General features: G+C 39.6%; 1 protein-coding gene across 1 annotated transcript; it reads right to left on the bottom strand.

The window, feature by feature from the left end:
- Nucleotides 1-932: 932 nt before the first annotated feature.
- On the bottom strand, nucleotides 933-6,021 carry capza1a (capping actin protein of muscle Z-line subunit alpha 1a). The gene is made up of 10 exons (XM_063911561.1): nucleotides 5,915-6,021; nucleotides 4,091-4,154; nucleotides 3,944-3,995; nucleotides 3,782-3,845; nucleotides 3,478-3,684; nucleotides 3,319-3,398; nucleotides 3,121-3,199; nucleotides 2,956-3,027; nucleotides 2,787-2,849; nucleotides 933-1,891 (listed from the first exon to the last, which is right to left on the bottom strand). Exons 1-10 carry the CDS (start codon nucleotides 5,948-5,950, stop codon nucleotides 1,751-1,753), a joined length of 858 nt encoding a protein of 285 aa, XP_063767631.1. The 5' UTR covers nucleotides 5,951-6,021; the 3' UTR covers nucleotides 933-1,750.
- Between the last annotated feature and the right edge of the window lie 9,646 nt (nucleotides 6,022-15,667).

Genomic DNA, 15,667 nt, shown 5'->3' on the forward strand with positions numbered 1-15,667 from the left:
AACATAATGTTTTCATAATACTAAAATACACTTTGGCTGTATAAATATTCATTATACATTTAATGGATTTAACTGATGAGTGATGAAATCTCAAGCCAAAGGTTATGCAATGTGTCAACAATTCAACAATTTTTAACATTTTAACATTTGATTAATCTACTTTTTTTATGGCAATTCAAAACCTAAACATTTATTAAGTGCAATTACGTCATGACCAGAGTGTAAATTGATACCGAAGAGCAATAAATCCACACATTAGAAAACTTTGAAAAATCCCCATTTACAATTATTTTCATTATTTATCATCTGCAGATATTATCTTTCTCAAATAATTGTTTTGTCCTTAATAACACGTTTTTTAAATACACACGTTACACACACATTCTTTCGTAAGTAACATTGGAAAAATAGCTTGCACAAGTTTTATTCTGTCCCTTAAAATACTTGTGATAGTAAAGAGAAATGAAATGTACCAAAAGGAGTATTCAGTGACAAATTTTGTATGCTTAATTATATAAAGCAAACCTCAGAGAAATTTGGTTTGCAACACACAGGTGTATTTACATATTCTGATAACACTAGGCAAACATGATACATTTGCAAAATATATTAATGCAATAGGGAATTTATGAACATTAATTTCATTGGAACAAATTCACATCACAACCTTCCCTCTTAAGAAAATACTGACAGGCTGCCGAACAAACTCTGGGAGTTTCAATTCAATTCACGTCGTTTGTTTAAAAATGTTCATTATATATAATGCAAAATGTATTCCACTACATTATGGTCTGGTGTCAAGCTGTCAAATGGTGGGATTCTGGATTTAATTTCATTGTAATTTAATTGATTCAGTTGTTTGCCTAAAGCAATCAAATTTAGTCTAAAGCATATAGTGGCCAGTTGCTGTAAAATAAACTCAACACAAGATGTAACACACAAATGATCAACATTGCTTGAAGATCATACTTTTATTTCATGAATAATAAATGTACTTACAGATTGTATAAAAAAATATAGCAAAAGCTAAAGGCAAACCGCTGGCTGGAGGACACCAATTCCTTTATCATTCCAGGGGGATATTAAGGGATTACAACCAAACATTTATTTCAAAAACTAGGATGAGTGAAAGAAGAGGGAATATAGTAGGGAAATGGGCAAAGAAAAACGTTTATGATTTGGCTACAACCCTGCATCCAGAGGGATGCATACATGTAAACACATCAGACTAAAGTTAATAATTTGGTAATGTTAAGTGTCTCCATTAATAAATCAAATTGCATACAGTATTTGCCTTCTGTTAATAAAAAACTATACGAGGTATTGGAAGCTCTAAAAGAACATCAGTTTTGTTATATAGGGGGGGTCAATTAATTGCTACATGAAAGTTGAGGGGTTTTGGGAGGACGCGAGTCCATTATGAAGCACTGAGGCATCACAAACTGTCTTTGTTTAACATGAGACTAAGAATTCGAACAGCATGGAATGACCCAAGCTTTCACAGTGTCACTAAAGGCTTATTTGTTGAAAAATAATATGTTTGCAAATGAGCGCCAGTTACACTCCATGTTGTTGTAAAATGAAGGCACCTCCTCGTAGTGCATAACGGGAGCTGTCCTTCTCTGTAAATACCCCAAACAAATGTCTCTTTTAGCAGGACATACAGTATGTTACGGTGCGTCACACATGTTTGCACGAGCATCAGCTTCTCCTCACTTTTGTTTGTCGCCACCTAAACAGTGTCTGTCCTCTAAGCATTCTGCATCTCCTTGCCAATCTTGTAGCTGAGGATCTTGTTCCAGTCAATCTTGGTGCGGGTGACTGGGAGCTGTCTGCGTAAGGCTTTGAAGGTGGTGTCGGACATGGTCTGATAGTTCTCACTGATGGCCACCTGAAACACAACAAACATAATTACAAGTTGTACCAGGATGGCATCTGTCAATGGACTTTTTCTGAAACAAAACACTTTGAGCCACATTTGCTATACGAAACAGCTTCACACTTTTTAAGTGTTTGCTAGGGTTCATTCTAATTGCTCAATGTCTAAAGAGGACATATTTTGTCAGAGATGTACAAGTTCTATTGTAGGCATGTTGGTCAGAAATAATTATTTAAATTGCATATTTAATTTTGTGGTAGTGTTTGGTAGAAGCAGTATTCTGAATCAAGATCACAGGAGTGTCTTCTTCAGAGTGCAAGGCAATACACATATATGAGGGCATTTCATCTTTTTCTAAAATGAGGATTGAGGAGTGTATAGGACTTATTGGCATCTAGTGCATCTTTACTTTGTCTGCTCTTGGATACAACAATATATGCTGGTTCAACATCATGGACTCCAGATGAGTTTTGCTAGAAGCCATTTTTCATACACCAACAAAAACTTGAAAATACCACTTGGTTAACGTGATGCTTTCGGGCCCAAAAATAGCTTTTCCCAACGACTTACATTCGGGAAGAAAATGTCTGTGATTTTTTTTAGGTAAACCAACTCTCAAGTAGGAACCCTGGAACAGCCCTTATTTAAATCAAGTGTTCCTTAAAGTTGTTTAAGGCACAAATAGCCTCTGCTTCATGGGGGACTGAGTTCCTTTCAGGGAAAAGAAACCTGCTTCCTATGTGAGGACAGAGGATCCACTCTCTATGTGAATATGAAAGGCTCATTCAAAGAAAAACATTTCCACAATGAATATTTGTTTCACAGGATAATATACTCTTGAAAAAGTTATTAGAACCATTCCGTTTGGGCTTACAAATCCCCTTAGTTCTCTTTAACTTCCACATACCTGGTATTCATTCTCTGCATCCTCAATAATTTTCACAAGTTCCTTTGCAGTCTGGCTCTCATTCTGCCAAAACATACATGTGTGGGTTATATAAACAACTTCAAACACAGTTCAACATAAAGAGCATATGAAATATTCCAATAGGTCTATTTAAATATGTCCTACTCACAGACACGGTCAGTGCTTCCTGTACATCTTTATGGCTGACAAGCTGCACATTTCCATCCTCATAATAATGTACCTGGAAATGAATAAAGAGGCAATGCACACTAAAGTGAAACAGAAATAACTTCTCAGCTAAACTCTTACTATACCTAATAATTACTCCACCTACCTGTATTTTCAAGACTCCAACAACCTGTGCTGTAGATTGCGAGACACTGAACCTCCATTCGGACCGGCAGCGACCGTTCCTGGAAACAGCAAAAATAAAACAGTTCACCAAAAAAACAATGCCAAACACATCACCAACATCATTGATTAGGTGCCTAGATAGAGCCTCAAATTAGATCTTTATCCTCTATCAACTTACCAGAAGTTTTTAGGCTCAAATTGATGGCCCTCGATACAAGCGATAATGGTCTGCTGGCCATCGATTGTTTTCCCATAAACCTGAGGCAGATAACAAAGGATGAGTGATTTATTGTGAGCAACGATACACACGGCTGCAGAGCAGACTGGTAAAGCTTACGGTGCAAACTCCAGTGGGGTAGTGCTCCTTGACGTAGGCCCTGAGGGCAGAATCGCAGGCGTCTCTCCATGACCTGAGGGCCGACTCGCTCTCATGCGGCTGGGGGTCGCTGGCTTCCTTCCTCAGGTGGTCAAACTTGAAGGAAATCTTGTTGTGGGGGTCAAAGAAGCGGCCATTACCCAAGTCTCCATGCTCCGTTATCAGGACCTTTATGGGTCAGAGAAACCAGTCATTACTACACTTATTAATGCAGGAAATGGCTAAGTAATGTAAAATATTAATGACATTTCACTAAAAAGCTTGCCTGATCTTCATATCCTTCAATTTTGGCAAGGGTGAACTGATCCATGTTGTACTGGGCAAAGGCGCTGATTCAAGGAAAAGAAAGAATATAACCATAAATTGAATGCACATCCAAAAAAAATCATTTTTTACAACATTCAAAAAGAAAAATTATGAAACTTACTGAGCCGCGCCCTCTCTGAGAAGGTTATCATTGTTGAGCAGTATTCGCACGTCTGAAAAGTCAGAATTAAGATGGTTAACACGTTCACAAATTGTTCCATTGTTTTCCAATGTTAAATTCAGGTTGTCAATCCCAAAGGACGCTCACCATTGAACACTTCGTTGAACTCGCCAGGAGGAGCGTGCATCACAAAATTGGCCGCAATACGGACCTAGAAATACATAACTTGTCATTATATTTGGAAACAGTAATAGGCATCGCAATATCACTAAACACTGTGGAAATGATGGATGCTGTTCCGTTCCTGCTTAAACAAACTGAGGTGGAGCAAAATAACAAATTTGCGCCAACATTTTTTTAAAGTCTAGCCAATGCATTCTCCTTTGAGATGTAGCAGTTGGTGTTTATGCAAAATGAAAACCTGCAGACAGCCACTAGAGTGAAGCAGAGAGCTGTGTGCTAACTTTCTTGGCAGCGGGCTTGTTTGCTCTATTTTGGCCACTCCTTAGATGGCGAGCAGGGAATGACGCCCAAGGGCTTTTCTTAGCAGCCAGAATGCAAGTGTAAGCAAGTGGTGTCAAAGCCGCAGGGTGAAGAAGTTGTTGCAGGTAATAGTGCTCCATAAGGTAACACTCAAAAGGGACTGAGTTTAACAATCAAGGCAGCATATACAAATGTGGAAGTGAAGTTTACTGTAAAGAGAGAAGTTGCAATTCATTAATCATTTGTGGAAGCTTTATCCATCCTAATGTCACTGCCACATTATAGTGGCTTTGCCAGTGCTGCCATCTGTTAGACAGACAGGGTTATTGAGCCTCCAGGCAGCAGCTGGCAGTGACCTACAAATGGCCTGTCCAGCTGAAAGGGCAGTGGGGCATAACAATGAGTAACCTAGTTTCCCCACACTCCTGAATAGTGGCTCCATTCTGTGCCCAAAAAGCCCTCCCAGGCATAGACATGCAGTAAAACAATCTGAGCTTATTTCTGATTAAGATACTATCAGAAGTATTAGTTTTCATTAGGCCTACGTGTTCATTATTGATCCTAAATTGGGAAATTGTTTTATTCAAGCTGCAGTTTGTTAGCAAGGAATGGCACATGAGTTAAAAGTGGACTATATATATATATATATATATATATATATATATATATATATAAAAGAGTATTTATAGAAAACCCAATGAAAACTATACAGAACAAGTTCAAATACACTACAATGAACCAGCGTACTATTAATACAATATAAACATGGGATACTGTATTTAAAATAAAAAAAACATCCTAAACTTATTGCACCTTCTTTACATTTATTTTAAGGGGTCACTTTAGCAATGTGGGGAGGGGTATGCCCCTAGCAACTCCATCAGCTGTAGGAATGCAAAGCATTACTTTTCAACATGTAGCAGCTTGAAGTGGCCAGTCACTGCAAGCCCCAATAACACTGCAGGAAAAGTGCTTCGTCCCAACTGAGTGCAAAAAGTCACAAGTTAAGTACATAATACCTGCAACTCGACTAACTCGAGTAAAAAACTTTAACTTCTGATGTCGGCAAGACCATTATAGGCAGCTGCATGAAGTTATAGTAAACTGGGTGTGGGTGGTGTTAGTCTGCCGATGCAAGGATGTCATTATCCTTACTGTACATGCAGGAAGTAGCTCGACTTCCTTACATCTAAGCATTAGTTTTTCTTTTTAAAATATACTAAACTCAAGCTCAGCCGTAGTCAGATGTTACTTATTAATCAAAGAGAGCCATATTAGTTAGCTAACTTGTGTGTTTGAACACAGGAACAGCATACAACTCTGAACTGTCAAACACTGTCTCGGTTTAGCTAGCTCCACCAGCACACGTCTAATACGGCCCGTTTGTAATTCATGCTACAACGTGAGTGTTTCATAAAGCTTTAGTATTATTCCAGACACACTTTAAGGGTAATAGAATAATCACAGAATTAATTTATAAAGTAATACCTTCTCTTCATCGCTGAGCTCATCGAAATCTGCCATCTTGGCTCAATGAAGTGTTAACAAAGCGCCCTTCGGTGTTGCCAGGTATGTGGGACTCCTCCCAGAACAACCACAGGCCCGATCAGGAACACTCTCCATGTTGTCCCCACGAATATACAATAATACCCATTTAGGTGTTATTTTCAGGTTGATTGTCTTTATAATCACATTTCTGGACAACAATTACAGAGGATAACTAATTGGCCATTCAAATGTGTGATCTCAGGCTTCCTTTAACAATGCTTATTAAATATGTTTTAATTAACAATATAAATAGAATAGAAAAAAACGTCAGTAAAAGCAAAAAGAGAGAGTTCAAACATAGGGATGGACACACATAAACAAATCATAAATAAAACATAAAACAGATGGATATCAATTTGTGGAAGACAGTTTTGGAGGTGAATAAAATGAATGTAAACAGGATCGTCACAAATAGCTATATTATGCATTATCAGAAGTAGCTTAATGGAAAAATATCTATCTAAACTGTTTATTTAACAATAAATTAAGTATTTATAGGTAAATTGGTAGAAATAGAACCGACTTTTCATAAATAAATGATAATATAATTATTATTATTATTTATAATGGATTTATAATGGACGTGTTATAGAATAACAACAATCTTTACCCTAAAGAAACCTGTGATTAGTATTTTAAAAGGTACAACACTTCCACATACAAACCAAAACTGAAAAAATTCTAAACCTGGCAACCCTGACGCATTCAAGGCATGTTGAATTACTAGGAAAGATACTAGTTGCAAGACATTAGTGTTGATCATGTAGCCTACGGTGTAAAAATACTGAATACTGTTGATAATATGAATGTATTTCCACTAACCTATATCTATTACATTCTAGCTGTTATTCCCCTCAAGCCTAAATCCCGGCTGAAGTAGCTACCTTACTTCAGCCGGGATTGTTTGCGTGATCGACACAGTATGAGGATATCGGTTAATATCAATAGGCCTACTAAGGGCTCTAGAAATATGCAATTAAAGTAGTTTATTATTAATTGTTGTGTGTATAATACTTGGCCTACGGTTTAGGTTTTGAAAAGAGCGCCATATAGACGATGGTAGTCCTAATTACAATAACTCTGAAATCACTTGAATGCGGCATCAGAATTCTCAGCCCACTAACGCTCTCTACTCAAACTAAGGCAGGGTTTTGTATTGAACAAAAATATACTTTGCATTGACACAGGCCTGAGATTGCAGAGAAAGAAAAAAGACAAGATAGTCTGTAAAAAAGAAAATGGTGTGAATAAATAATGAACAAGTATCACACTATAGGACTTTGGATGCAGACCCCATGCCATTTTATTGTATACAAGAAAATCCACTCATGATATACATTATATAGAAGTGTTGGGAGCCTAATTGACTAGTGCACTCATTCATCTTTAAATCAGGTCCCTCACTGTATCACCAAGTAACACTGTAAAGCTGTTCTTACTATTTTTGAACTTGGTGCCTTTCCATTGGACATATGTGTCCCATTATATTATCACACCTACAAAGCATTATTTATCCAAGAAGGGCTTTACCCAGTAAAGACACACAAACCTGCCAGTTATTAAGGTTGATGTGGTCCAATTTATAACATTATAATTTGTTTGGTTTTTTAAATTTTTTATTTATTCATATACAACCACAAGTCAATTATGCTTACAAATATTGTTTATTTCCAAATATATTGAAATCTGACCTTATTTGTATCAATGAACATTGAATTTTATCTGTAGTATAAGCTTACAACTAACATGTCTCCTACTAGAGGAGACAAATTCAGTGTGGATGAAGGCCCATAAAAGAACATACTGAAATGTGAATTATTTGCCCCCACCCCCCTGCATTAGGAGTTTCTTTTTCTGCTCAATGTGAAGGACTTTGCAACAGCTTTATATAAGAACCCAGTATACCCATTTAAATGTCACGATAAGCACTGGAAGTATTTTTAGCCACAAGAGACTTTGTCTGTAAAAAAACAACAAATGGAACAAGAAATGCTTTAAGGGATCAGAATCAACATTTCAGTTGTTAATTGATACATAACATTGGTAAAGTGACCTGAGTGAGTTTTAATTGTAAATATCTTTGCAATTAATTACTTGAATAATTCACAATTCCAGGTATTCCTCAATTAACTTGTTTTTGATAATCACAAAGTCTTATTTTAATTTTTCCTCTCTTAATTTATGAACTAAAACAGTTTTTGTATCACTACATCAGGTTTACATACATGAGTAAAAAATGACCCATGTATGCTATGTGCGATAAAAATTAAAAAAAGACACACTCTAATAATAATGTTGTTAAAAATAATTGCTTGAGCATTGATTTGGACCAAGAACCTTTGATTTATAAATATTATCAGTAAGGAACATGTTTACTGTGAACTACTTTTTACATGCCACACTTCATACCATGTCACATCTCAACAGGCTGCTTTCGCACATCTGATTCATATAAGACTTATTGTACACTTCTTTTACCTAAGAAACTATTTGATATCTATATTGTGAAAGATAAGTGTACATAATATTTGAACATGACTTGATCTTCCTTGAAATTGAGGGAGAAGCATATCTCAGAATATGGATTCAGTGGCAACATGACCATGCATGGTCAGCTAGGTGCTGAAGAAGGGGAAGGCTGTTGTCCTCCGGAGCACCATGCATGACGCCAGAGCAGTGGATGACAGCAGTGTGAAGAAGAAAGCAGCAGTGATCTAGTAAAACAAAACAAAATCAGGAGTATACGCAATAGATCAGATGGTTCGCACCTACACATGCAAGCGGAGAGCACGGAGGTTGCCCAATGTGCTGGATGTTACCACACTCCATGCTTACACCAACTTCACAGCACAATACCCTGATTTCATTGGTGCAATGCATGGAGGCTATTCATCAAGGAGCTGGGCAAAGAGCTTATCATGTCGCATATGAAGAGGCACATGGAGGGCACGCCCCACCTCTAAAAGCACATAACAGGAGCAATGGAAAGATGTGGGCAAATAAACAAATGCAGCCACCACCCAGCTACATGAGGGCCAAGTTAATAGGAAGAGGTGCAAGATTTGCCCAGCTGGTATTAAAAGTGCAGCAGCCCTGTGTGCAAGGATCACAAACAATTGATTGTCAGTCGTGAGGCAGGAAGAAACCAGAAGTGATCTAGTACTATCACAAAATTACCAAATTACTGTGATAGTACTGGATCACTGCTGGTTTCTTCTTCAGATTATCGTCATCCACTGCTCTGGCATCATGCATGGTGCTCCGGAGGACAACAGCCTTCCCCTTCTTCAGCACCTAGCTGACCATGCATGGTCATGTTGCCACTGAATCCATATTCTGAGATATGTTTCTCCCTCAATTTCAAGGAAGATCAAGTCATGTTCAAATATTATGTACACTTATCTTTCACAATATAGATATCAAATATTTTCTTAGGTAAAAGAAGTGTACAATAAGTCTTATATGAATCAGATGTGCGAAAGCAGCCTGTTGAGATATGACATGGCATGTCGTGTGGCATGTGAAAAGTAGTCCACAGTAAACGTTCCTAACTGCAAAAATATACAAATCAAAGCTTCTTGGTCCAAATCACTGCTCAACAACAAAAACATTATTATAGTATGTCTTTGTAAATGAGTATATACAATGATTTCCAAAACTATATTAAAGAAACACTCAACCATGCATGACATAACGTTGTAGGTCAATACGGGTGTAGTGTTCTCGTGCAGTGTGTCGAAACTCTGACTAAACACTGAGTTAAACCGTAGCCAATGAGACAAAGTCGTAGTAAGCTTGACCTTTTACTTTCACTTCTTCATCAACAGACGGTGAAAACTGCAAATACAATAATACAAAAATATTGTGTCTATTTATGACAACCTTATGACTAACATCACGTTATGCATAGTTATAAATAACAACAGAAACTGTCCAATACTGAAATGAGGCATTCTGATTGACAATTGCATCACTTTTTAGCTTGTATACAACACATCAAACAGTTTTTCGAACTAAATCCATCATAATATAACATCTTCAACATGTCCTTTAACAATCAAACAACTCACGGCATTGCCACTCTGATGCCTCCAAGTGGATGCTGATTGATTATGTTCCGATGCACATGTCGGCCATTCTTTCTACCCAGCTAAGTTCAACAGGAAGATCGCCGGAAGAGCCTGAACCGGAAGTGACTAAACCGGAAGTGACGTCGTCGCAAAAACTAAAACAACAAAATAATATTAATTTTTACATTAGCTAATTTAAACTGTAAAGTAATTATTTAAGAAATAAATGTAATAATATTAAATGCCTGGAGAGGCAACACACTCCCCGCCTGACCTATGTGAGGTCACTTAGAGCTTGTACAGATCTTAAATATAGTCTGTCTATCAGTCTTTAGGAAGGAGCAGAACAATTTCTGCAGTCGGCCGGAGAAAGGTTTTGACCTTGCCTTGGTCAGTTGTTTTCACTTCGACCTTCCTTACATGTCCATCTTTCCCAGGGAAAGTGGCATTGACTCTGGCCATAGGCCAATAGTTGCGAGCGGCCTGCTTGTCCCTGAGCAGAACCAGATCTCCAACCTGAAGGTTTCTTCGGGGCACTGTCCACTTCTGTCTGTGCTGCAACGAAGGTAGGTATTCTCGACTCCAGCGGGTCCAGAACTGGTTTGCAAGGGCCTGGACTTGCCTCCATTGTTTTGTGTACAGGTCTTTGTCGGAAAAGTCTCCGGGGGGAGGTGGAACCCCCGACTTTTGTGTGAGGATCATGGATGGAGAAAGTATGAAGGGCTTCTCGGGATCCGTAGACACAGGTAAGAGTGGGCGTGCATTCATGATCGCTATGACCTCCGCCATTAGTGTGCATAGCACTTCATGGGTCAAGCGAGTGTTTTGCCGTTGAAACATTGAATCGAGGATTCTTCTGGCAACGCCGATCATACGCTCCCAGGAACCTCCCATATGAGAGGCGTGCGGAGGGTTGAATTCCCAGTCAGATAGTTCAGAGGTAAGCTCTCTAAGGAGGGCTCTTCCCTGGATCGTGACAGGTGCCAGTAGACCCAGGGGATCAAAAATACTGTTGACTGTGGATAGGACTCCACGTCGAGTGAATGGTTTATCCACGGTTGATGCAGAGTAGGTGAACGTGTCAGACGTGATCTCCCACAGTAGACCTAAGCTCCGTTGTGTGGGTGCAGTTTCTCCACTTAAATCCAGGTCTTTGACGACTGGAGCACAATCTTCCAGTGGAAAAGCCTCTGTGACTTCTGGACTGTTTGATACGAACTTGTGCAGGTGCAGGTTTGATTCTGCGAGAGAGGCCTGTGTTCGCTGGAGGAGGTCGATGGCTTTGGCTTCAGATGGTAGGGATATTAGGCCATCATCCACGTAGAAGTGTCTTTCTACAAACGCGACAGTATCGGCTCCATGCTCTCGTGAGCCCTCTCTTATGGCTCTTCGTAGCCCATAAGTTGCAACAGCAGGAGATGGTGAGTTGCCAAAGACGTGGACCTTCATCCGGTACTCAACAACTTCCTTGTTCACATCACTGTCCTTATACCACAAAAACCGGAGGAAGTTGCGATGGTTTTCGTGCACTAAGAAACAATGAAACATCTGTTGGATGTCTGCAAGAATTGCAACCCTCTCTTTCCGGAAGCGTAAAAGCACTCCAAGGAGGGAGTTGTTGAGATCGGGTCCAGTGAGGAGCACGTCATTGAGGGAGACGCCGGAGTACTGGGCACTGGAATCAAAGACAACCCTGATCTGATTGGGTTTCTGTGGGTGATAAACCCCAAACGTTGGGAGATACCAGCACTCCTCCCCTTCTGTCAGCGATGGTGCTTCCTCTGCATGTCCATTTGCAAATATCTTCTTCATGAATGTCACGTACTGTTCTTCCATTTCTGGTTTTCTTTTCAAGGTTCGTTGCAAGGATGCGAACCGATTGACTGCCTGCCCTTTGTTATTTGGTAAAGGCTGGCGTAGTTCTCTGAAGGGCAGTGGGGCGACCCAACTGTTAGCTTCGTCTCTGTAGACGTTTGTGTCCATTATCTTCATGAAGATGGTGTCTTCCACTGATGGAGCAGGTTTGTTGTCGTTCTCAGTACGGTTGAACACTGTCTGTCCTAGCATACTCTCTGGTGCTGTACCAGACCTGTTAAGGCTACGGGGCGTCTCCTTGACATGCATGAAGCTTGTACAGGGTTGAAAGATTGAGTGGCGACCGCTGTCTAGCACGTTTGTCTTGAACGTGTTGACTGTTGGTTTATGTACATTACCCAAGCACACTTCTCCTATCACTACCCAACCTAAATCCAGACGTTGGGCAAAGGGGGCATTATGCGGTCCGTTGACCTGCTGCCTTACCTTGTGTGCCCTAAGGACATCTCTTCCGAGCAGCAGTAGTATTTCTGCCTCTGGGTCCAGTTCAGGGATGTGCTCGGCAATGTGATGGAGATGAGGCTGATGAAGAACAGCGTTCGGTGTTGGAATCTCAGACCGATTATTCGGGATCTCATGACACTCAATGAGTGGTGGGAGAGAAATGAGCACTGTGCCATCCAGTGACTCGATTTCGAATCCTTCTGCCCTCTTGCCGGATGTTTCTATGATGCCGGAGCAAGTTCTGAGATGGTACGGGAATGGTTTGCTCTTCACACTGAACAGCTTGAAGAACTCTGGTCTTGCTAATGAGCGATTGCTCTGGTCATCCAGGATCACATAGGCTTTGATGGCCATGTCCTTTGAACCCTTGGGGTAAAGCTTTGCGAGACACATCTTTGAGCATGAGCGGCTCCACTGGCCTGGACTGCAAACTTCTGTGCAGCTTGCTCCAACGACAGCAATGTCGGGATCGTCTTCTCCCTCCCCGCCGTACTCTCGTGACGGTGAAGGAGCCTTGACGGTTTGAGGAGGTGGGCCAGGGTGCATGGCTGTATCATGACTGGTGCTGTTGCATTCAAAGCACTTCACAGAGAACCTGCAGTCTTTGGCAAGGTGAGAGATGGAGGCGCAACACTTAAAACATATTCCTTTCTCTCTGAGGAAGGCCTTTCTATCATCGAGGAGTTTATTCCTGAATGTTCTACACCTTTTAAGGGGATGGGGTTTGTTATGTAACGGGCAGTTCTTGTAAGGGTCGTTGGTTGTGGAAAGATCCGTTTTGTGCACTGAGATGGGTTTGTTGGTGTTAAAGTTCCGTGAAAATGGTTTGTCAGGTTTGGTGGGTGTTGTGGTGCTGCCTTGATGAATGAAGCTAGGGTCGCTACGCTTTTTTGCCTCGTAGCTAACAAAGTTGCAAAAATACTCGAAGGGGGGGAAACGCCCGTCGCTTCCTTCTTTGTACCGTGACCCTGCGGACACCCACTCTCCTGAAGCCCGTAAGGAGTTTGTCCACGATTGGTCCTATCCCGCGAAGGTGTCCAGATAGGACAAGCCGTCAGATATCCATCTTCTTTAGCAACTTGGATCTCTGCAAGTAGATTCCCAAGCTCCGTAACTTCATGATCCATTAGGCCTGAAATCTTAGCGAATTTTGTTCCAGGAACGTTGGTACATTATATTTTCGATGATTATCGGGCAGCTTTACAGTTCACCAAACCGTTAAATGTGGCTTTGTCTATAGCAATTGTGGTTGTTGACAATTCAACAACCAAGTCATTGCTTAAAATATGTTTCACAATATATTTAATCGACCTTTTTTTCATGAGTCATTGTTTATCTGTTAGTTACACTACATGTCTCACTTGAGAACAAACAGAGTGGTAACAAAAAAACACAAAATTTTTGCCCCACCCTGCATTAGATTTCTCTGCGGGCTTGCACCATCATAAACCCTGTAAGCCCATTTAAGTCACAAGCCTAGTAACCACAAAGACTTTGCCTAAAAACACCAAATTGGAACAGAATGCTTTAGGGAAATCATCAGTTGTAGTATACATACATGAGTCAATACATGAGTGAGTTTTATTAACCTTACCTTTGCAATTTTACTTGTAAATTAATTCAGGTTTGCAATACTTGCTTGATTCCAGCTTTTTTTTTCCCTTTTGACTTTTGATAAAAAGTATCGTATCCACATAGGTTTGCACATGATAAAAAATGACTCCATGTATTGCTATGTGGGATAAAAGTTAAAAAAGAACACTCTTTTAATATGATTGTAAAAATTATGTGCTTGCGATTTGACCCCTTTTGATTTATAGATATTCAGTCGTCGATAACAGTACTTGAACGCCTCTGCCACTTCATACCATGACTTCAACTAGGCTGCTTCAGCCTGTTCTATAAGATTAGCACTTTCCAGAAACTTTTGTATTATATTAAGATAGTGTACCAATATTTGAATGCGATCTCTATTGAGGACATTCTAAATTGGATTCTCTACAGACCTTTTCCAAGCTATTTAGCGTTGCCTCCGGTGCAATAGCATACGCCATGCAGGGATGACAGCTTAGAGAAGCAGCAGTGGTCTGTACAACAAATTATGAGTATCGCTGATAGATGTTTCGCACCTACACTGCGCGAAGCCGACCCATGTGCTGTGTTCCATCGCTACACCACTTCAAACATCCAACTGACTTTCATTAGTGTCAACGTGCAGTATTCATCGAAACTCTGACTAAACACGAGTTAATCCATAGAAGCAATGAGACAACGCAAGCTACCTTTTAATGCACATAACAGAGCAAAAGATGTGGAAAAAACTGCAAAAATACAATAATAAAAAAGATTTGCCGTGTATTAGTGACAACCTTAGGACTACAAACAATTGATTGTAGTCTACAAAAAACCAGAAACTGTACATCACAAAATTAAAATTACTGATGACATATGATCACTTTTTTACTTGTTACCATCACATTTCAATGCATGTTTCGAACTAACAGCCTTCCTTCTTAACTCTACATGCATGGTCTTTGAACAATGAATCCAACTCCGGCATTGATTGATCTCCTCAATTTCAGGATGATCAGTTCATGTCAATGATGTACCTTCTTTCTACAATAGATATCAAATTTCTTAGGTAAGAATGCAAGAGTCTATATGAATCGATGTGCAAAACCGGAGATATGACGCGTCGTGTGCAAAATACTAAACTCAACAAAAAATATACAATAAATTGAAATATTAAACCATTACTATATTTTGTAAATGAGTAATTATTAAGATTTAAAATATATTAAAGAAACACTAAATGCCTGGAGAGGCAACACAACGGGTCATTTTTCACCTATGTTGGCCCTTAGAAGGGGTTTGCATAGCTTGTGTATCAAAGGGTTAACAGGTCTGAGAAAGTGCCAGCAAAGAAGAAGAAGAAGAACAAAACATTCAAGCAGGCCTCTGCTGAAGTGAAACAGGCAACCAGTAAATCAATAGATTGTGTGCAAGCCAACTTAGACCTAAATGCTTCCTTTTATCTTTGGTGTTTCAGTAGAGCTAGTTACTAGCTATTCTTGCAAGGCACAAGGTGGCTCCATAGTTGCAAGATATGTCTGCCCTGGAAGCATAATTGTTCATGCTACCAGTCAGTAGTCAACATCTGATGGTGCATTGGTTTGAGAGGATAATACAGAAACACAACATCAGAATCTGGTTCATGACAAGTGGATTTGACAGAAAATATTAAAGAAAAAATACTTTGAAATACTAGTTTAACATTACAATGAAACAGTTGACAGAAGCAAGC

The sequence above is a fragment of the Eleginops maclovinus genome, chromosome 20 (genome assembly GCF_036324505.1).
Source record: "Eleginops maclovinus isolate JMC-PN-2008 ecotype Puerto Natales chromosome 20, JC_Emac_rtc_rv5, whole genome shotgun sequence".
Lineage (NCBI taxonomy): Eukaryota > Metazoa > Chordata > Actinopteri > Perciformes > Eleginopidae > Eleginops > Eleginops maclovinus.